At 38.9% G+C, this 24,597-nt stretch overlaps 1 protein-coding gene across 3 annotated transcripts in view; it reads right to left on the reverse strand.

The window, feature by feature from the left end:
* NPAS3 (neuronal PAS domain protein 3) overlaps positions 1 to 24,204 on the reverse strand; it is a 607,091-nt gene extending 582,887 nt beyond the window's left edge. For all 3 annotated transcript variants that reach the window (XM_034061945.1, XM_034061944.1, XM_034061943.1), the window contains exon 1: positions 24,024 to 24,204. In XM_034061945.1, coding sequence (XP_033917836.1) covers positions 24,024 to 24,073 — 50 coding nt within the window. In that variant the 5' untranslated portion in view covers positions 24,074 to 24,204. The remainder of the gene's footprint in view (positions 1 to 24,023) is intronic.
* Between the last annotated feature and the right edge of the window lie 393 nt (positions 24,205 to 24,597).

The raw sequence follows: 24,597 nt of genomic DNA on the forward strand, positions 1-24,597 counted from the left end.
TGACACTGTATTTGACCTCATTTATATCAGAATTGTCATTAGACTTTTTTACAGATAAGAAATAAAACTATTCCAGGTGTTGATTTCTATTTCTAGGATAGCTGTTATAATAGCAAACCTTTTGTTTGTTTGTTCTATTTAATTATTTCAAACCTGTTAATCAATTTGGATAAATTAACTTACTTAACTGCAGCAATCTATTTATTTCTACACAAGAAAGATGTTGCCCATCAACAGACAACCTCAAGTTTTTCTCCTAATCTTTAAAACAGTATTTTCCAGTAAAAATTTTAAAATCTTTAGCATACCTCTGCTGCACAGCTAACTTCTAAAAAAACATATAAGGCTGATTTATGTTAATTTACTTATGTAAAACACATCTGCCGAGTTATTTTACATCATATAGCAGTAAATTCATCACTACAGCAGTAATATAAATGCCCTTCATAAGAAAAGTGTAAATACTGACAACTCCATTACAGCACATCCTACCACACACCTCATGTACTCATGTAGTCAAACCCACTAAGAGAAGTTTTGTGCTTCCTGGGAGGGGAATTATTTGTGATGGACTCACTACTACTTTTGTTTGCCATTGTTAATAGCTGGGTCTCTTACACAAATACTGCCTTTATCCATGTATGTATCTTTTGTGTGTATAATATATATTGATTTGTCCACCTTATTTAGTCTTAACCAGAAAACCTTAATATATGAAAGCACGTATCTGAGTTCCAAGTTGTCTGAGAATTAAAAACATAGCAATAAACAATAATAAACAATTGACAGGATTTCTTAGAATCACAGAATGGTTTGGGTTGGAAGGGACCTTAGAGATCACCTGCTTCCAACCTCCCTGCCATGGGCAGGGGCAGCTTCCACTAGACCAGGTTGCTCAAAGTCTAGCCAGGTCCTGAACACTTCCCGGGATGGGGCAGCCACAGCTTCTCTGGGCAACCCCTATTCCAATGTCTCACCATCCTCACACTGAAGAATTTTTTCCTAGTGCCTAATCTAAACCTACTCTCTTTCAGCTTGAAGCCATTCCCTCTTGTCTTGTCACTACATGCCCTTGTGAAAAGGGTGTTTGTTTACATGTGTTATAGCCATATTTTCCTAAATGTAGAACTTAAGTCTGCTTCATAAATTTCACCACCTTTACTGTGTAAAGAAGCAGATAGTGAATTATTTTTTATAGATTCTGTTTTATCAAGAGTGACAATTTTATTTTTTTATCCTTACTTTTCTAGCTCAGTTCTACAAAAGTGGTATTACTTTACCAAAAGTTAACTTGCTGTTAATTTCAGCAGTACATTTTCTTGATTAACTGTTTTGATATCTCTGTAGATGAATAATGATCCACAGTTTTAAAAAAAAAATCAAATAAATTAAATCAATTCACATTTTACTGTGTCAGTAAAGTAGCTGATCATGCTATCTTAAAAAATCTGATTTGGAGAAATGCTCAGTGGCAATTACTTTTTTTTACTGAATCACACTATAGAGGTAAAAACTCACTTCTAAGCCTTCAAAATTCCGTAGCTTAAAGCTGCTAGCCCTGTGCAAAAATGAGATTTTCTCTTGATTAAATACTCAAATTTCATCTCTTGGAATCCATTACTTTATACTAACAAGGTGCTTCCTAGAAAAAAAAGTTTTAAGAGCTCTCCAGGGGCAACAGATTTCAATTTTGACACAATTTCAAACACTTTTAAAAACCTATCTGTCAATATTTGATCTTAAAACAATTTCATTAAGAGAGGAATATCTCAGGTATCATTACAAGGCATAATTTTTAATATCTTATTAGCACTTTCTTAAGTGGTTTGTGAAGTGTCATTTGAATGATGAATCTATTGTTTCTTGCAGAAAGTTTCCAGCAGCCTGATAGCTTCCACATATTTTAAATACTATAAAGCAGTTTCAGTGTCCTCTAAATCCATACCAAGACTTTTTAAAATATCTATTTTATTGTTAAAGAAGGCCTCAGTTTAGTGATCCCTGTGCCATTGCCTGCAGCTACCATTACATAGTTTTCAAGAAGTGCAAAGATTAACAACTCCTAGCATATCCTAGTATCAGTAGTAGTACTGGTATTAAATTGAGCCTACCTCCCCTGTCCAATATTTAAAATCTGATCCTATTGAGGTCAATGAGAATATTGCCATTGAGTTCACCACCACTAGTATCCAACTAAGAAAATCAATTAAAGATACCTGTTCAGACTAGGTATCTACATAGGTGAAGCTGTATTACCATTTTAGAGCACCCTGTTTTGAAATAATTTTACAAATTAAAAAAAGAATAGTAGTATACTGCATTCTGTCCTGCACAATACATTTCTGTTTAACAAACAAGGAGATGGGCCTGTAATGTCTTCCTGTAAGAGAGTTCAGGTTTCTCACTCCAATTTAGAAGTCATGAAAAGCATAAAAGTATACCAATTTTCTTTTCCTTTTAAAGGTGCTTATTACAGCACCTTTATACTTTTGATTAGAGTATATTTTACCTTCCAAAGTGAAAAGTATCACCTATAAACCACCAAGTGCTAGACATCAGTTGGTGTCTGAGTGTTAAAGGTACAGCCTCCTGTTTGCACTCTGTCCTGCCTCCTTGAGTAACTCGTGGTCAGCCACCCCCACCTTCTATCCACTTGCTTTGATGAAGAAACAGGCAGCACTTCCCAAACCCTGGTATCCATTATTTTACGAATTAACACTTTTGTGATAAGACATACTGATAGGTCTGATCTTGCATCCTGCCTTCATGTTTAGTAATAAAAGAACTTAAGAGTATTCAATATTTGAACAGCAGTCAAGTCCACCAAACCAGTGAACTGACCTATAAGCTTATCCCTGTCCATGTCTAGGGTTGCTTAAGAACAGGGAGAGCAATAAGTGGACCCCCACACTGGTCACTTAATGTGCCCCATCTTCTCACATAAACGAGACAGTAACACAGCCTCTGAGCTTTGACCTGAAACACATGTGCACCCTCACTGCATGGCCAGATATGCCTTTGTCATGATACACTGGACATATTTTGTTCATGGGATCAAGAGGAGAAGCAAGAAGAAGCGTCCATAGCATATACAGCTGCGAATAATCCTACCCAGAGGCTAAAAAGCTTTCCAGAGAAAATGCTGCCCCCACTGACTAACATTAATTTCTTCCCTTCTGCAGATCAAAACACTTTCTACCCTCAATTCAGCCATCAGGTTACAGGAACAAATTTCAGTACCTCTGGTCTGGTCCTTCTAGAAAAAATGGTGCGTGTAATACTTTTACTTAGAAGAAGGTAACTCTTCACCTCAGGGATTCCGTTTGGGATCCTCTGCTCCACAAATGAAGTCCAGTCCCTTAGTAAACACTGTTTCTTCTTCATGAAGGCATTTCCTTATTCACCAAGGTCAGCTTTCCCTGAGATTTTTTTTTCCTTCTTTTCAGCCCTCTGCCCTCCCACACACAGGCTCAGTGCTTCAACTGTAAGGACAGAAACAAGCACCAGACATGCAAGCGTTATAACATGTTTTACGCTGAACAGTGAAATCATATGTCTGCAGAGTAAAAGACTGCCTAACTATATGAGTAGTGGCCTTAGTGTTCTGCAGCCAGTGTAATCCTTTATGATCCACTTCAAGAACAAAATGCTCCCCTTATAAATAATGTTTGAGACTCAGTGCTGCCCATTTGAGCAGTAAGCATTTCTTCAAGAGCTTTCTGCTCCCACAGAACAAGAATTTCTTTTCCTGCAATAATACTATTTCCAAGTTAGTAATGGGCATCAACATGAATGGGCTGCAACACTGGTTGAAAAATCAAGCTTTGAAGTACTGGATATTTACAGGAGCTCTTTTTCAATGTCCAAAAGTAGTTGTTAAAAATTATTAATTCACTCCACTTTATTTTGTGCATTTCTATATTGCTAATATGACTAAAACATTCCTGCACCATGAAGGAAAATTTTAATATTTAATCCTTCTTTTTCTATTCTTGACACACCGCATATCTCTTAGAGACACATCAGACATAGCCAACCTTACTGTCACTTAACTTCAACTTCCACAAGTTTTGAAGTTATCTGCATTTTTCTCATTTACCCATTTCTTATGGAAGTAAAACTTTTCTTCCTACTGTTAACTGTCCATTCCCAGAATCTTCTTTATCAAGATCCACTGTTAGTGGACCTCTGAAAAATTCTCATATGTCAAATTACTTACTACCTGAAATATAGAATTGACTTCCTTGCTTTCTTCCAGAATACCTAAAGATATACATGTAGCAACCATGAAAACGTCTCAAGTGGCAGATGACCTATTGACACTCAAGGCACAGCTTGTAAGCAATTAAAAACAAAAAATATGCACACTTATTTCAGCCTGAACCGTTGATATTAATGAATGTCTGTAGCATGCTTCCATTTCTGATTAATCCTGTCCACAGTGGTAAGAATAAGAGGAAGAAAGAATTCCACAGTTCCCTGAACAGTTTTGCATGATTTTTGATGTAAAACTCCTGATTAGTAACTTCCAGAGATTTTTCCCTCTGGAAAATAACTGATGCTCATTACCAATGGACTGTGCTACAGCCATAATCTTACTGTCTATTATGATCCCCAAAGAATCTGATTCATTTTTTCTGTGCTATAAGTTGACTCCCACTGCTTCACTGCAGGTGAATTTCTGTGTCTCAAACTCAATATACTCAATATCACAATATTCAATATCACACAAAACAAACCTGATCACAGTTGAAGATTGACCATCTGCTGTGGTGTATCATTTAATTAGGGTTAGTTCATCCACCCAAAACCACAGCTGTTACTGACCCACCCATAACATTTTTCTTGCAAAGTTCATGTTCAAGTTGACTATATCCACTAACATCCATACAATTGGTGAATTGGTTTACTTCACAAGAAATTTCAGATCTCAGGACTCTGGTGGACCTTATTAGTGTTCAGCATTGCAGCAAAGAAGGCCAATTTCTATGTTAATTTAGTCTAGTTACAGCATACTGAGCTATATTAACTGGACTGTATGCAGCAGGTACCCCCCTCTTTCCAACACCTGTGAGATTGCATCAGGAGTACTGAGTCCAGTTTGGGGCTGTCCAGTACAAGAAACCCAGGAACATACTGGAGTAAGCCACTGCAAAAAGCCACCAAGACACATAGAGGACTACACTAGATAATGTACCAGGAGAAGCTGAGAGAACTAGGTTAGTTCAGCCATAAGAACAGCAGGTGAAAGAGAGCTCTCATTTCTGTCTACAGCTATCTAGTGGAACACTACGAAGAAGATGGAGTCACACCCTTTGCGGAGGTGTACAGCTGCAGGACAAGAGGCAAAGACACAAGCTGGAATGCAGGAAACTCCAAACAAGTATAAGGAAAACCTTTTTTGTCATGACTACAAGCTGGTCAGGGACATTGTGGAATCTCCATCCACAGAGACAATCAAAACCTGGGCACAGTACTGGACAACCTGATATAACCGACCCTGCTTCAGAAGAGCAGGTTGGACTAGTTGATCCACAAAGGGCCCTGCTAACCTCAGCTATTCTGTGATTTGAAGCAAGCCATAGCCTAAGCCTCTCATGACATCACACATTAAGCCCAGGACCTGCTCAAGACCATGATACACATTCAAACCTTAAAATAAATCAGACTGTTTCCTCCTTTTCCAAATATACTGTGGAACAAATCAAGCTTCCTTTCACTCTCTTTCCAAAACATTCCTTTAGGCTTCTGAGCTGTATTTAGCTCATTCATAAGTTTACACAGTGAGATTAGTATACAGTGTTTTTCTAGAATACCAACACCATTTTCCTTCTCAAGTTCTTAGGAAATATGGTGATCCAAATGTCAATTTCCCCTCCTGGAACCCTCAAAATCTCTCCTCCTGATACCAGACCTGATTATCAGATCTCCATTAGGTATAGATACAAACCTTCTGATGAACAGCATTCCACAAAGAATTTCTTTTTCCCCTCCTTTTACTTAAAAAATCGACATGATTGACAGAAATTGTTTCAAGCTAGAGGAACTTATGCAGAGAAATCTGTATACCTGCTGCTACCTCAATAAATCTGAAGCCCTTCTAATACTGCCAAGTTTACACTGATACAATGGAAAAATGTGACTTCAAATACTTGTGCATATAATTAATTACATTTACACAAATAATAGCATTTCTGCTAGCATGCAAACTTGGATATTCATCAAAACCATTATTATGAACTATTTTTTTCTCCAAAAATAACATAAATACAGACATTATAACACGGACTGATATTACATACGTTTGACAAAAGTTATTAAATCACATTTTGACTGTATGACCTCTATATTAATGTCCATATCACTATTAGTTGGTTTTGTTTACTGTTATAATGTATAAAATAGATTGCATCCCAGTTTAAAAATAGTATAAAACACACTGAAGTTCACTGCAATGTACAAGTCACCACCGCAATTAATTTTATGCCACTGGGGTTTCACCAATCAAAATAATATCCAAGCATTCAGTTTGCTGAATTCAGCCTGCTTAATATCCACTTTGCTTGATGGTAAAAAAAATCACACTTCAAATATGAGTGCAAAATTAACTACTATGTTACAAAAAACCCTTTCCAACAAATGAATGACAAACAGCAATTAAAATTATGAACTCTTCAAAGCAGGGACTCTGTTGGGTTTTTTTTCCAAGGCATCATATGATATGATGTCTTGTCCATACAGTCCCAATAAGGTCCCTTAGTCATATCAGCACGAGACAAAAATATATTATGAGCAGTGTAATTAAGCTGTGACACATCTCATAGCCATTCATGAAATGTGCTGAAATTAACAGTAGCCAAAACTGCTCAGCTCAGGCCATTTTCTCCAACAGTTTTCTAAGAGAGAATCACCACAGATACTTGCTAAAGCTTCCAGAAATATCCTACACAACAAGCAAGAACAGGTATATTGGATCAAATCAGTGTATCCCATCTCCAACAATCCCCAAAAGCAGTTACAAGGAACAATGTAACAATACTGACAGCATATATGATATGAACCTGCAGCCTCCAATCATTTTCAACGTAGCCACTTCCTCAGACAGATATGTGCTTAGCAACATCCAGTGGATTTCTCAGCCATTAATTTGTCCCATCTCCTCTGAATTTTATAAAAGCTTTTCATACCTCGAAATACTTAGAAGACATCACTTGCTCTTAGAGGCACTCAGCATCCCACATCAACCAAGCACATACAAAAGCAAAGACTGGCAATACATTATATTTTAATTTTTTTTATTGACATAAATATTTAGATTAGCAACAGTAAACATAGGACTAAGACATCCACCAGGTAACCGAGTGACAAAGGACAAAAACCCTGCCCCTAGCCCCCAAAATCATAAAATCATAGAATCACAGAATCACATAATAGTTAGGGTTGGAAAGGATCTTAAGATCATCAAGATGCAACCCCCACTGCCATGGCCAGGGACACCTCACACTAAACCATCTCATCCAAGGGTCTGTCCTACCTGGCCTTGAACACCATCAGGGATAGAACATTCACAGCTTCCTTGGGCAACCCATTCCAGTGCTCACCACCCTTACAAGTAAGAATTTCTTCCTTATATCCAATCTAAACTGTTCACCCTGTTTATCCAATCTGAACTGTATCACCCTGTTTAAGTCTGAACCCGCTACCCCTTGTCCTACCACTACAGTCCCTAATGAAATGTCCATCCCTAACATCCCTATAGGCCCCCTTCAGATACTGGAAGGCTGCTATGAGGTCTCCACGCAGCCTTCTCTTCTCCAGGCTGAACATCCACAACTTTCTCAGCCTGTCTTCATTCAGGAGGTGCTCCAGTCCCCTGATCATCCTCGTGGCCCTCCTCTGGACTTGTTCCAACAGTCCCATGTCCTTTTTATGTTGAGGACACCAGAACTGCACACAATACTCCAAGTGAGGTCCCATGAGAGCAGAGCAGAGGGGCAGGATCACCTCCTTTGACCTGCTGGTCACACTCCTCTTGATGCAGCCCAGGATACGGTTGGCTTTCTGGGCTGCAAGTTCCCACTGCTGGCTTGTGTTAAGTTTCTTGTAGACCAGCACCCCCAGGTCCTTCTCTTCACAGCTGCTCTGAATCACTTCTTTGCCCAACCTGCAGCTGTGCCTGGGATTGCTCTGACACAGGTGTAGGACCTTGCACTTGTCATGGTTAAACTTCATGAGGTTGGCATCAGCCCATCTCACAGGTGTGTCAAGGTGCTTCTGGATGGCATTCCTTCCTTACAGCGTATCAACCGAACCACACAGCTTGGTGTCATCAACAAACTTGCTGAGGGTGCACTCAATCCCACTGTCCATGTCACTGACAAAGATGTTGAACAAGATCGGTCCCAACAGAGATCCTTGAGGGACCCCACTCGTTACTGGTCTCCAGCCGGACATTGAACCGTTGACCACAACTCTTTGCGTGTGGCCATCCAGCCGGTTCTTTACCCACTGAGTGGTCCACCTATCAAATTGATATCTCTCCACTTTAGAGACAAGGATGTCATGTGGGACAGTGTCAAATGCTTTGCACAATTCCAGGTAGATGACATCAACTGCACTACCCTTGTCCATCAGTTTCATAGCCCCATCATAGAAGGCCACCCAATTGAACAGACAGGATTGCCCCTTACTGAAGCCATGCTGGCTGTCACCAAGCACTTTGTTGTTTTTCATGTGCCTTAGCATGCCTTCCAGGAGAATTTGCTCCCAGATTTTTCCAGGCACAGAGGTGAGACTGACTGGTTTGTAATTCCCCAGGTCATCCATTTCCCATTCTTGAAAATGGGGGTTATATTTCCCTTTTTCCAGTCATCAGGAACTTCACCTGACTGCCATGATTTTTCAAATATGGTAGACAGTGGCTTAGCAACTTCATTTGCCAGCTCCTTCAGGACCCGCGGATGGATTCCATCAGGTTATATGGACTTCTGTACTTTCAGGTTCTTAAGATGGTCTCGAACCAGATCCTCTCCTACAGTTGGCCCAAGGTCTTCATTCTCACAGTCCCTGCATCTGCCCTCCAAAACTTGGGTGGTGTGGTCAGAGCATTTGCCAGTGAAGACTGAGGCAAAAAGTCATTAACCTCAGCCTTCTCCAGATCCTGTGTAGCCAGTTCTCCTGATAGCCCACGTTGTCCCTAGTCCTTTTTTTGCAATGTACCTATAGAATCCTTTCCTGTTATCTTTAACATCCCTAGCCAAGTTTAATTCTAACTGGGCCTTAGCTTTCCTAACCTGGTCCCTAGCTTCCCAAAAAATCTTACAGTGCAAGTATTTTATCATAAGAGATAGGAAACTATTTAGAAGCAGTAAGGCAACAGCAGATAGCATCACACGAAGTGATATCTTGCTAGAAGTAGCTTGATGGTGTCATGCCTTTGTAGGCATTTCAGGTAAGGAACTTCCTAAGTTGTGTGTGCTCCCCTTCTTCTGTGCAATATAAAATCATAGAATCATAGAATAATTAGGGAGAGATAAACTCAAAAGGTGAGGTTACAAAGGAGTACTATAGTACAGCATAAGTACTATAAGGTATCAAACAAATGCATGTTTGCAAATACAATAAATGGGCAACAGGGCTGGTGTTATAACTTGAAGGAAAACCTTGACAAGGAGAAATTGATAAGGTATCATTCAGGTGAAGAAGAGCTTGAAACTTAGGACAAGTTACCAGTATTTCATACAACAGAGATGGGAGGCCAGTGGGGATATAAAAAGACTATCTGTGACTCTGAAAATTATCTCTGTTAAGAGGATTTCTGACAGATATGACTGGAGAAAGAGTAATTCTCAATGGTAGTGAGGGTAAGCATGTAACTGAAGAGTAGGCAGGAAAACACGGATGGTAGGCAGAAAATGCCTGCAAGACTTAATGTAGTCCAAATGCAAAGAACTTAAGAACAAAACAAAAGTTATACTAGGTCAATAAAAAAAAATTAGCAAAGATAGAGTATTCCTTTCCATGATATCCCATGTCAACAACCAGTCACCTGTGTAAAAATTTCACAAAGTTGAGTTGCATCATCACCATCACATTTAATAGCTCCTCAGAGACATAATAGAGTAATGCCTTATCCATTTTTGAACTCTTCATGTTTTGACCTCTAAAATATCCTTTGTCAAGGAATTCCACTATTCAATCATGTTATACTGAAGACAGGCTGAGAAAGTTGGGGCTGTTCAGCCTGGAGAAGAGAAGGCTGCGTGGAGACCTCATAGCAGCCTTCCAGTATCTGAAGGGGGCCTCTAAGGGTGCTGGGGAGGGACCCTACATTAAGGATTGTAGTGATAGGACAAGGGGTAATGGATTCAAACTTAAACAGGGGAAGTTTAGACTGGATATAAGGAGGAAGTTCTTTACTGTTCTTTACCTACTGAAATGGGTTCCCCAAGGACGTTGTGAATGCTTCACCCCTGGCGGTGTTCAAGGCCAGTAGGACAGGGCCCTGGGTGACATGGTTTAGTGTGAGGTGTCCCTGCCCATGGCAGGGGGGTTGGAACTAGATGATCTTGAGGTCCTTTCCAACCCTAATTATTCTATGATTCTATGATTTTATATTGCACAGAAGAGGGGGAGCACACACAAAAAGCCCCAAAACCAACAAAAACCAACTGCTGCTAAATGTTTTAAAACTCTTTCCTGAGAATTACACATGATTTTTCATTGTTCTCATAACAAAGTTAATGAATAATTGTTCCCTGATTGCCTTCTTGAGGCCTTGCATGATGCTACAGCCAATTCCTCTCAGTCACATCTTTTCCAAAATGAATTATTTTACTTTATTTAACTTTTCCTCTGACAAAACTCCTTCCGTATATCTCATCAGCCTTCATACCCTTATCTCAAACTACAGTATTTTTTTTGGAATTGTGATAACAAAAGTACACACAATACATAGACTGCACACACTCTGGATTTATGGATTGACATAATCATATCAATGTTCATGTTTTCTGTTTGTTTTTCTATTTCTTTCCTTCTAATACCAAATACTCTATTTGTCTTTTTAAATACTAAGCTATGAGGGAGAGGTCTGTATCAGTGAGACTGCCAAATTACAGTGCTATCCTGAAAAGTAGATGGAGGGCTTGAAAAGCACTCTACAAGATCTGTTTTGACTAAGGGAGTCTAAGCTAGGCAATAAAGGAGGAGATGACAAAGAAGCAAGACTACAGTTTCATAGAACTAGAAATACCATGAGCCTATGAATCATCTGCAAAAAAAAATGATACTTAAATTGTTTTTCCACATAAGATTATGCAAAGATGAAGAGCAGAATAAGGGGAAAAAAAGGGGGTGGCTGAGAGACAACACGTTGCAGAACTCCCACATAAAGCTGGATAGTGAATGAGAAAGATCCTTCAAAGAATGCACTGAAGAAGTGATTAGAGTATCCAAAGACAGCAAAAAGAGGACATTTGCCAAGAAGTCACAGAGCAAAAGAACAAGGGACATGGCCAACACTTTTCACAGCTGACTGGCAGGTTGAGAGGATCAAACCTTAAGATTTAAATTCATATAATGATACAAAAATCCATATCTTGGCATGGAGAGACTGTCTTAGAAGCAACCCAATGGGATCACGCCGTTTAGTCATATATGCCTTTGCTCTGCCTTTTAACATGCCCTTAGCACTACTGCTCATCACAGCAATGCACTCCGCATTTGTGCTTGCTTCTGCTTTGGTAGCACAGGGCTATAGCATGACAATACATAGCTCATGTGATTGCAATGCCTAGAGGTTTTTGTACAGCAAAATTAATTTGCCTTATACAGCCTTCTGAGCAAGTTAATGTTGAGCTAGTGTGAATTCCAAATGGAACTGAGTAATATACCACATAGTGAGACACAGCTCCTGAGTCTACCAGGAACTGGACTACAAGTGGAAGAGTGGCCCCATTGCTATGGATCTGCATCTCCTTTTCCTCAGCCATTCACAGATCAGTTAACCAGGTTAACCACCTTCTGCTAAGCTCTCTCTCACTATGGAAGGAAACTACCGAAAAATTTAATAGAGTTTCCTACCTCAAATTCCCTTCAAAGTATCTGCCCATGAAGGGGGGAAGTCTAGATCAAAATTACTGTTTAAAAATTATTTTGGACCCTCCCATTCCTCTCTAATTTGCATTCACCTCTCCCATGAAAACCGTTTTGTGGATGTGTTACAGATTGCTAAACAGCCAGAATGAGTAAAAAGCTCTGTTTTCCAAAGACTACACATGCACACACACATTCTCACACACACTTCTATATATCAGTGACTTCTGAAAGTACAAATGGAAATGACACGGTAATCTTCCAAACATTCTGGTTTCTTTTTCATTGCACACAAAAAGGAAGGAGGAAAAAAAGAAAAAAATTCTTAGCTAATACACTTTAGTTATTAAAACTTTCTGCCCCTTAGAAAATAGATTAATTAGAATTAGCTCCCACTTGGACAATTATGTGCATAGCATTCACAGCAGTGATCTGCTGACAAAAAAAAAAAAAAAGAAAGAAAAAAATCAACAGATACATTTTGTTAAATAAAGGACGTGCATAAAACAAAGTCAGGCACTCGGTTCCTCTTTCATTCCATATGATACACAGCTGCGTCAATCCCATCAGGAAACAGGCAACAGGAAATTCTTAACATTCTGAAGAGAAATCTAAAGATGTGTCTCAGCACCCTTCCTCCTAAAAGTGCTTTTCGATTGTCTAAAAGCCGTTTACACCAGTTCTAAAATTATTAATTACTTTCCTCAGCTTTTAAGCAGCTATAGGCCTCATTAAGTAACTAACAAGAAGTCAAAAGTATATTTATTTGTACGTTGCCTTCAGTTTTTCATTTCTTCCACCCCGAAATATAAATCATAAAGAAACCTTGACACCTATAGACAAAATCAAAGCCAAGTACCCTAGCTATTGGAAAATGTTCCTTCATAATGTGCTGCTCCTCTGTTATTTGTGTTTCTAACTACAGCTCTTGCATATATAATTCCATTATACTTTTATAAATCACCATTTTGAAAAATGCTTTTGAACCATTAATATATTTTCCTGGTTAAAATTCTTTGAGATGTTCTTAACAAGAGTCTTAGATAATGAATTTGGGCAAACTCTGGAACAGTCTTTACAGTATTATCATTCTCATTAATTTTCAGAACTACCCACTGTGTTGAGATGATTGTCATGGGCCTAAGACTTCAATTTGGCTAAATATTTTTGCATATATTTCAACATATAAGTAACTAACAGATGTTTAAAATGTTAAGTTCACATTCTAGAAATAGTTAAATGTTTACTGTAATATCATAATTTGGTTTTGCACTCATTTTTATTTTGCTGCTTCTATCTTTAAACAGTCTGTTAGAGTCCTGGTTGGCTGTAGACAAAATGCTTTAAAATGACTTCACAAGGAAACAAAACATACTCGATTTAGTAAATACAGCTGTGCTTTTAAAGGAAAAAAAAAAGGAACAAAAAACCCCAACAAACAAAATAAAACACTTAATGGTACCACAAATGAAAAACAAAGAAGAGAAAACACTTAATGCTAGAAATGTTACATTTACGTAAGGTCCAGACTTCATGTAAACCATTTGTTTGCATAATAAAAGATTTCAAATTCATATTTATATTCTCTTTAGAAACCTAATACACTCTGCTGTCTTACATCATTACTAGAAGGCTATATTAGACTGAAAAAAAAATTACTTTTAAAATGTTAATACACAGCATATACAGTATCTTACTTTAGTCCAGATTATTCTTTTTTTCTTTGCCTTTTTTTTTGTTATCTTTGAAGACTGCTTCAGTTTCCATTGTTTCATCCTTAACCATTCACATATCAGAGCAATAAGTATTTCATTACTGGTTTATCTGTCCAGAGGCTTGAGAAGCAGTAACAATTAACCCTCCCTTCACAGTGATTGATACAGGCTTTGCTTTCAATTTGTTCCACTACACAGATCATGAAATTCTGAATGCGATCATCCTTATTGACCTACACTTTCAAACACACGGCTACAATGAGATGAAAGTAATTATTAAAAGGAACACAGGACTACTCAATACTGAAACAAAGTCTTGAAAAATCTTTTAGATGACCTTCTCATAAAACTGGCATTATTTGATGTGAAATAAAATGATGGACTTGTTTCATAATCTGGAAATATTAAATTTAAATCTGATCAAGGTACAATATCATTATTATCATATAATCCCAGGTCTAGCATCGTATCAGCTCATATCTGACCCAACAGACAGTGACTTCAACCAGAGTAATCATAGTAGAATCAGGCCCTATATATTTTAAAAGTTCCTCTGTCAGCTTTATTTTACACCAGCTCTGTTTGAAATGTTGTGTTAAGAATGACAAGACTGTAATTACTATTCTACTATAGTCTATTTCAAAAAGACACTGTTTCTCTTTAAGATCCTGGACTTCATAAGGCACCTAATGTAAATAAGTACATAGAAAATTCAGACTGCTAAGGAAAAATGAAACACTCAAGTCAGATTTCCATCATCGGCTGAGATGAACCAAGACCTATATATACACCACTGCTGGAGATGTACTGCAGTGAAAAACACTTATATTTTTCATAAACCTTTAAGAAACAACCTTACCAAAATATTAATTTCTTGCAATTGATACATTTTTGACAAATGCAAAAGGATTGGTGGGTGAACAGTAATGACAGGACTATTTAAAATACTGATTGCAGTCAAAGAAAAATCAGGATAGAAAACTGTACAGAAGGATGTTCTTACAGGCCTGAGGCTCTAATCACAAAACAGAGTGATGGAGATGAACCAATACTGCATGGATTAGCAATGAATTATTTTGAACTATAATCATGTGCCAGCACAAAGGGGAGGTAAAAACTAGCCATTACTCACAAGCTGATCTGCAGATAAGAAGAAAAAAAAGAAAGTAAAAAAGGAAAAAAATTTATATGCTAAACTGAGTCGGGAAAATAATGAAAATCTAAAATGCTGTTACACTTCAAGTGACATTCTACTTAATGTCTTTCATGTACTGTATAATATCAAGTATTTACACAACACAATCTGTAAGATGCTGAGGGTAAAGCAGGGTTAAATCAGACAACTCTTCTGTAAATTAGTACTGCATAATAATATGTGCCGAAAAATATCCTAATAGAAGAGTTAGTTTTAAAATAACACACATGGGTACTAATTTCTCCCACTGTAAAATTGCAGGAAATATACATATATATATACACATGCATAAGTAAAGGGGTACTAATTTCTCCCACTGTAAAACTGCAGGAAATATACATATATATACACATGCATAGGTAAAGATAGGTACAGATATATGTAAATGTGTATATCCACATGCACACTTATGTATACATATGCATATATAATAAGGGATTTAATTTCCATTAGTCCATCTGAAAGCAAAGCACCACCATCTTAAGAGTCAATGTTAGTTTTCCCACTCGGGGGAAAAAAAAAAAGAAAAAATCACCAAAAACTAATTTTGTGATAAAAGAAAAATCAAAACTGCTATCCACAAAGATTCCTGAGATTCTTATGAACAGACTGTTTAAATGAAGAGCACTTTAATCAGTAGAGGAATCCTCACGTTTCTAATGTCTTGCTGTGCATTCTGCAGGTTATAGTAGCAGCTGGTAGAGGTCATATATCTTTTGTGAGCATCCCAAAAAGGCTCACTGCCAGACTGTTAAATTATGAATAAGCAATGAACAAAAGAATGCAGATACGGTGGTGACAAGATAATCCAAGCAAATTTATCTATGACAAATTTCACAGGATTAACAAATTACATTTACACAGAACAATAAAAATGTGCAAAAAAAAGGGATGAGCCTACTTTTCCCTCACAGCATTAGAGGGAAAAAATCATCATTCCAATGCATGCATTTACATTCAACTTTATCTAAAGTAAGACATTTATAGCTTGCTGAAGACAAGCAACTGGCGTTATTTTCTTTCAGGCAAATACATATACTGTGTCTATCTACATATGCCTACACTTTGTGTATACATGTATACAAGTCAGTGGAAAATCTTTTAAAGTTTTCCTCACAATGACTAAAATCCAGAATAAATACAACAAAATTTTAAATTGGGTTTTCAGGTAGAATATTCTGCCATTCTTTCACAGTTAAAAGACATTCCCTTCATTTTGGGGTTTGTTCCTATTGGAAACGAACAAAAATTGTAATATATGATAATTGCCACAAGAAAAAAATAAGTTATGAATAGAACTTAAATACTTTCTTTTCTTCTTTTCCTTTTTTTTTTGTCAGTAGTGATCAAAAACATTAACAAACAAACAAACAAAATAAACACTCCGAGAAGATTTCTAAATCCAGAATCTAAATACTGGATGTTCCTAAAGATGCACATTCAGAATGTCAAGTAATTCTGGGGGGGAGAAGAAGGGATTTACAGTGTTTGCTATACCCTACAGCCTCCTATTCTGGTCTTGAGAAGTGATACAAAAACAGAAATTGAAAACCAGCCCTCAAATAGCATGGAATAACAGTTTCCAAATCACAGTTCTGTAGAGAAGCACTTTTCTTCCCATTAACAAAAGAATAAAAGGAAAGACAGCACCACTTAGTTTTCAAATTTGAGTGTAAGCAGAGCAATTGATAAAAAGAACAGCAAATTTGTTTGAAAGATCTGGAATCTGCTGCATCTTTTCTAACATGCTTCTCATCTGAAGTCTGTATTTTCTGTCACCTCCATTTATTTCTTCTTGTTTGTTAATCTGAAACAATTGTTTAGTAAAAAGAGATCTTGAATAAAAATAGTCCTTTTGAAATCATATCTATATCATTTATGTATCAAATACATGTTCTTGTTACAGAGCTCTGCCTACAAACAGGAAACCTCACTATTAAAGTGAACATCCAATTAATTAAGATACTTTAGTAAACTACCTGGATCCTTCAAACACTGCTACTTGAGTACCATTTATCTAGCTCATTCAGCCGTTGAAAAAAATTACTGTACTTTTGCTTTTCCACAAGAAATGCAAGTTTTGTTGTGAAACTGAACAGCATCTCAGAAAGACTGAATATATAAATCAGCCCAAAGCATTTGTTTCTCTTTTTCTATTCATCTTCTATTTGTTATTTACCCATAGAAAACAGGTTTGGGTTTTAACAAGTTTTTCTTGAGAACCTCCTGTCCATACTGTTAGTAATTTATGCAGAGGTGAAGCAAACATGTCAATCCTGCACTTAACTTTAGTCAGACAAACAAAATCAGCTGCTTATTTCTGGTTGGGTTTTTTTTTGCAGCTGTGAAGGTTGAAGGATAAGTACCACTGGCAGCTATACTCTTTTTTAAGACTTTTTTCCTTTTTTAATCCTGCTGCCAGCACTGTACAGATTCAGTGACTCAGTTCTTTCTATTGACCTCAACCTTGACCTGTGAAGACTGCCCACTTACATTTTTTTCCCACAAAGGAACAAATTCTGCCTCCCATCATCTCTAAGAAAAAACAGCTTTCTAACAAGCATTCGTCTAAAATTTGGTATGTTATACTTTTGCTAAATTAGTTACAGCTTTGGCAGAACAATTCTGAACTACCTAACTCATATCAGCCTAAGCTGTGGGTAAACTGATCATAAATGTGAGTTTGCACATGACTTTCAAATATGAAACGTAAGGAAGAGAGGAAAAAAATCCTTCCCCATCATAATATATCAATAATGTGCCTAAATTTGAGTAAAACTATAACCTTTCAGGATTTAATCCAAAATGACTGTTTAAAGACTATTCATTACTCAATAAAATTCAGTTTAAAACAATTTAATGTGTAATGAAGTTGGCTCTAAATTCCTGCTGGAGACAAAATTCCCAGGCAAGTATTTTAAAAGGGGCTTATAGGATTTAGGTGCCCACATTTCACTGAAATGCAGTATGTGCTGGATGCCTAAATCCAATAGGCTCTTCAGAAAATCCAAGCCCCAGAGACATTATTGTAGATTACACACATACATATTATTCAGGTTATATCCTGTAAGTTCATTATATATATATGTAAACCTAACATGCCTTCAGGTAATGGAATAGTACTTCTCCACTTAAATTATTTAACATAAGTGTTGAACTTTTATTATATATCAAGCTAACAGCTAATTTTAAATTGCAATCAAGCCATTTTCTGAAAGCACTTTATTTCAGTGGAGGTGTTGCCTGTAAAAGAAACGTGAATCCCTCTAACGAAGGCAGTGTAATCTTTGAATACAGAGTCAAAATGGGGGCTGGAATTTTATTCCTAGTGCTAACATTGACATCTTCTTCCACTTCTGCTACTTCTCAAGAATCTTTTGTGTGTAACTATCTCATGAGTAAATTGTGCAGAATAGTGTTTACAGACCATTCAAAACACACTAAGATACAGAAAGACACATATCTACAGAAATACTCAGTATTAATATAAAAGTCTTCTCCAGACATTGTACATCAGTGAGAAGTTCCCTAGAACAGACAAATGACAAGATACAATCAAAGAGTGAAACTCCAAAATTCAACATATATGAAAGGCTGGGAAAATAGTCTGTTAAGAAATCTTCAATAACCTGCTTTTGGTAACTTGTTTCAAATTGTTGCTTACATATCACTTGTTCTTTAACATGCCCGACTCTTGCCGGCATGCAGAGTGCCGAGTAAGGGCTGGCATAACTCTCAGTATCTAGCTGCAGCAGGCTGACAGCAAAATTTCTTTAAGGACTGCTCCATTTTCACTCGAGAATCTCAAGACTTTTGCTTTCTATAGTAACACACAGATGCAAAGTTCACTCGTTCTCTCACTAAGTATGCTAAAGTTTGTTATTGTGATCTCACTGAGAACAAATTCATATCTATTGAATTATATGGTAAAAATACTTTTATCCTTCCTTGAGATTCTCTGTAGTATATTTCAATTACATGCATAATTTCATTCATAACCTTTTAAAAATTAAGATATAGCTTGAATTCAGTATTCTCCCAAAGACAGGGTCCAATTCTGCAAGTTACAGATACAAACACTATCCTACCCTTACCATACCCCCTCTGTCCTATGTAATATACTACTAGAGCATACAACATTAACGAATATTTTTACTACTCAAAGTCCTGTTCAAATCAATGGCACAACGGTCCTATTCATTTGACTAGGACTTTGTGTATAGTGAAACTACTGCTCGAGCTAGTCACAGAACAATGCTCTAGTCATATAAGACATGGCAGCAACCATTATATTCTTACTATAGCACATCTTCTTATGCAGCAAAATGCAATATTATTACAAATTATCCTTATTATGCAAAGTCCCATTAAACAAAAAGTCACACACCTCATTCGCACTAATGGGACTTTGTATGTTAAAGATAACATGTAGTAGCCTTATAAATATTACATAGAAAGAAATTGCCTCTTTTGAAAAAAATGCTATTATTATTAAATGAATTTTAAAAACATTTCCTCTCATGGCCATAAATCTTCGGCAGCTTCAAAAAAAAAAAAAAGAAAAAAAACCCACAAAGAAGAAAAGAAAAGATAAAAAAAGAAAGCCAAACCAACCAAAGAAACAAATGACTGGGATGAAAATGCAAAACCTTGGCCATGTACCTTAAAAATATCTTCTGTGTACAATGTAAACACAAATTTCCAACTGACATCCTGCAGAACAAGTTTGCTCCATTCATTTTGAAACAATGTGACTAATGCTGAAATCTCATCCCACAGGAGATGCTTTTACACCTGCAAAAGCTACTAGTGACAACAACATAAACTGTATTGGATGGACTGGGTCAACGTAAGGTTTATTCACATCAGATGACATTTCAGGAAATGGTCTCATATTATTAAATTCCAAGCCCCCCCCCAACCCCCCTTATTGCTTAATTGATAGCAAATTAAATTCTACCATGTCTGTAAAACAGCTTCATCTTACTGACGTCAGTGGGAGCAGAATCAGTCCCAAAATGTTAATAAAACTAATGTTAATAGTTATTCTTCGTGGTCAGGATCAGTTATTCAAACTACTTCTCTTAAACTAAGTTTTCCAAGAAAGGAGGTATTGTTATAAGGATTGTTTTATGAAAACAAACATTTATTTAAACATTGTACTCTTTAGGAAGGATGCTGATGAAACTGATGCCTAGAACGTCAATTTGCACCAACTGTTTTACATCACTCTTGCAGTAAAATTCCCATCTGGGCTGGCAACTTGTGTGCCAAGGTTCAAACAAATGTGATTTGAAACTGCCAGTATATTAGACTCCAAAATTCAAGTGAGACACTAATAACAGAGACAGATGTTGCCAATATATCCCGATATTCTCTTAAAGATACCTATGGCTCTGGATGCTGTATTAATCTAGTAGCAAAACTCTCTAATTACTTATAACTTATTAATAATATAGCATTAGAATATTAATGCCATTAAACTGGTAGAAAACAAGCTAACTGGATGTAACTTGTAAGACAAAAAAATAGTTGTACTGTGAAGAATGTAGAAACATTGCTGCAGACAAAACCTTGTTATTTGGAATCCCATTACTTACTAAAAATATGTGATATAACTTTTGTTGATCAATACTCTCGTGTAAGCTCTAAATAATGTATGATTCCAGTGGAGGAAAATGCAGCAAATCAAATACAGTGGGAGAATGTTTCAAATTATGAAGAGTAGTATGACTGCTAATCCATAAATCAGAAATCGGAAAGATTGTTGTAATGTGGGAGGGCTCTATTTAATAAAGGTCATTATAACTCCTGGCTCTAGAGCTATAACATCTAATATCCTCTCTGGTAGCTCTATGATATGCCCATGCATTACTGTTCTTGTTGACAGTCTGTTGCCTTGGAAATATTTCATTATTTCAGTTTTTCCATTTGTAGACCCTTGGCCTTGTGATATGAAGGCCACCCTATTTCATATTTTCGATTATCATTTAAGCAATCTTCTGGAGCTATTTATATAAAAGCAAGTGTTAGACAATGCATATCATCATTTATCACTGCTGTGTTTAAGCTCATGCTCTAGAAAGAAATGCCAAAATAAAGGGTTTTTTTTCTCTTTCACTTTAAACCAATAGCACTCCAATATTATTATATGCTTTACAAATCAATGCTGGCATATCACATGCATGACACTTCTGTCTGTTTCATTTTCTTGGGTATATGCAATTGAAAAAAAAAACCTAAACTGCTACTGTGACTGGAAAATTTGGTAAGACTCACAGTTAAAAAGAAAATCAAGCAAATGTGTGTAACTTTTCAAATGTTTAGAAAACCTAAACAAGTGAAAAAAAAATGCTTCAAATCAAGTACTTGGTTGCATCAGAGATTGCTGCTTTTTACAGCTGTTTTGTAACCACTCACCTTTTGCTGAAAAAAATGTAACACTGTCTACTTAAATATTGTGGAAATGAAGACCAAACAAACAACGTACACAAAGTTCACTTCCAGGACTCTTAATCCTGTGAACTAGTTTACCCAAGTAGCATCTAAGAAGAGCCTGCAAAACCCCGTAGGTAACTGGACTGCGCCTGTGCTCTAAAAGCTTGGCGCACACAGCTGGAAGGATGTGTACAGACAGCTTAGATAAACAGTTACATGCAAGACTTCAGGAGCACGTTACATAACTTTCAATAAGATGTACATGAGTGCCTGTTTATTGAAGCACTGATCGATCTTCTCCAAAACATTGTTTTTTCTTTTTTTTTCAAGGAACAAACAAATTGCTGTTATTTATGCTACAAAAAAATGTCATCAGTTTCTACATGTAATAGTTATACCTGAACTATTCAGAGTGTTGTAAAGAGTGATAACAAAGTGAGCCCTAAGGGCAAAAAAAACAACCGCTTGGACACTAGGCCAAGTTTGTGGCTATTAGTGTTCTAGGAATTTAGACTACTTTTTTCCCCTGAAATGATTACTCCTCCCACTCCCTACAGGGAAAAACTACTCTGATCCAACCTTTAAAATGACAGCATCAGAGCTGAACAAGAAGATGCTATTAAAGGGCATTAAATTAAATACAGTATATCCTCCTACAACTTCAATCAGAATTTCAGACCAAGTGTTATTTAGTTCAGCTCTCAAGTGGAGCAGAATAACAAATCGCGCACTTTGATTTACCTTCTCCGAATGCCAAATGGAGACAGGTGATAAAGAAAGCACTCATGCACAGGCTATGAAGTTTCCCCTAGAAATTAATTCTATCTTCAAGATTCCTATCTCAGAGAAATTCCCAAAATGGCACACAAATATGCTTCTGCTGGAGAGATTACTGAAGCTATCCTGGCAAATACACTTAGCACTAATATAGTACCATTCTCAGAAAGAAGGCAGCAGAATTGTGTGTTGGGGGGGACGAGAGGACTTATTGATACAAATTGTTTTTCCAACAAAGAACTCTGCAGGAGAGAAGCCTGCTGCTATAAGTGTTATTAACACAGTAGAAACGCCTCTGCAGCCACTGAAATGGAGATTTAAAAAAAATAAATATTTATAGTTGAAGATGAAAATCTGTAAGTTAGGTCATTGACTTCTGAGGGTGCACTGTTTTCCCATTATGTGCATCTCCAAATTCTGCTACATATCAATATATAGCCTTGTCAAAGTGCAACAGTTAATACTAATGGATCTAACACTGCCGCACTAACACTTCAATGGCAAATATGAAATGTATGGTTTTCTGATATCGGGCAGCCTGCTTCCTTAGGAAAAATGGCACAGCTAGATAAAATCTGCTGGGTTTGGAAGTTATACTAGCAATGCTGATCATACTAAAAACCTCTAAGTTTGAAATGAAGATTAAAATGAGACTGATTCCCTAGACTTTTTTTTTTAATATTTTTCAGACTTGTGCTGTGAAATATAAACTGAGTAACACATGATCGAGCTACTTTTAAAAGCTGTCTTAATGCTAATTTCCATTTTTACAACTAACCAGGAACCTTCCTCATCCCTTACCTACTTCACGGGTAACGCTGAAGTGGGAGGGAGGAGGGGGGAAAAAGCTCACTCCAAACCCTCTGGCTGCTCTCCGCCTGGGCATACGTATCCTCCAAGTGTAGCAATGGAGCTTTGAGCACTTTGTAAGAATCACAAAGTAACATCACACGAACTTGTACTCCTGTTTCCTACCAGTCACTTCTAGAAAGATTCACTTTACTAGAACAAATCCGCTACGGGCAATTCGTGTCACCAGCAGAGCAGATTAATAGCAAGCGCTCTCCCCCAACAAAAGTCTATGGGGCAGCCGGCGGGCCGGGAACCAAACGGGGGGTAGCGCGACCCCCCTCCCTCCTCCCGGCCCCCTCCTCCCGCTCGGGCCCCTTGCACCGCCGCACCGCCTCCCGCGCACCGGCTCCGTTCTGCCCGCCCCGGGGGGCGCCACCACCCACGGCCCGGCGGCGGGTCGCGGGGGCCGGGCCGGGCAGCCCCGGGGGCTCAGCTGGCGGCGCGGCCCCTCCGCTCCGGCCTAGCCGCACTTGAACCGTACCGGCGGGGCCGGCCCCGCCGCCCGGCAAGCCGGGCCTGGCGCGGCGCCCCAGCGCCCCCGGGGCCGCCGAGCGCGGGGGGCCGCCCGGGGGGGCTCCCGCCTCCCCGCACACACAGACATACACACGCCCGCTCGCCAACGCGCCCCGCCAAGCACCGGCTCCGGCAAGCCGCGGCGGTGCGGCTGCGGGAGCGGGGCCGCTGCTGTGCGGCTCCCCTTGTGTCTGTGTGTCTGTGCGCGTCTGCCTGTCTGTGTATGTGTGTGTGTGTGTGTGTGTGTGTGTGCGGCTGGCGGTACGCACTAGGAGGAACTCCCGGTGCCCGGCTGTGCGAGCAGCGGGTGCCGGCGGCAGGTCCCCCCACCCCGGCATGGCAGCCAGCCCCGGCCCCCGGCGGCGGCGGCGGCCCGGCCCGGCGCTGCTGCGGCTGCTGCTGCTGCTGCTGCAGGTTCAATAAAGAGAAAGTGTTACCGTTCTCGCCTGGAAGGATCCTGCTGAAAGCTTGGCTTGGTGGGCGCCATCTTCCTGGGATTTTTTTTTTTTTCTCCTCTCTCCCTTACTTTTCCCCCTCCTGATGTTGGTGTGTGTGGTGTGTCTAGCAGCAGCAGCGGAGGCAGCAATGGCCCTGCTTAGCCAGACAGGCTAAGGAAAAGTACTGAGGCCAAAGCATCGCGGGCTCCCACTCCTCCGCGCAGTCCTGGTGCAGGTTGCTCGCTCGCTCGCTTGCTAGCGCTGCTACTGCCGCCGTCCATAAGCCGAGGAGCGGAGGGAGCCGGGGCCCCGCCGGCCCCAGAGACATGCCCAGCGCAAGCAGCGGCGGCGGCCGGCGGCGGCGGCGGGGAGAGCGAGCGGCGGCACAGCCCCGGCGGGCAGCCCGGCCGCTGGCATCGCCGGCAGGTGCGACACCGCACACAGACACACACACACGCGTGCACACACACACACACTCACGCGTGCACACACTCTCCCGCACACTCACACGCGCTCACCCCCCTCGCCCGCGGGCCGGGCTCCGAGGGGTGCCAGGCCGTGGGGCCAGCGGGGC

The sequence above is a fragment of the Melopsittacus undulatus genome, chromosome 4, assembly GCF_012275295.1.
Source record: "Melopsittacus undulatus isolate bMelUnd1 chromosome 4, bMelUnd1.mat.Z, whole genome shotgun sequence".
NCBI classification, from domain to species: Eukaryota; Metazoa; Chordata; class Aves; order Psittaciformes; family Psittaculidae; genus Melopsittacus; species Melopsittacus undulatus.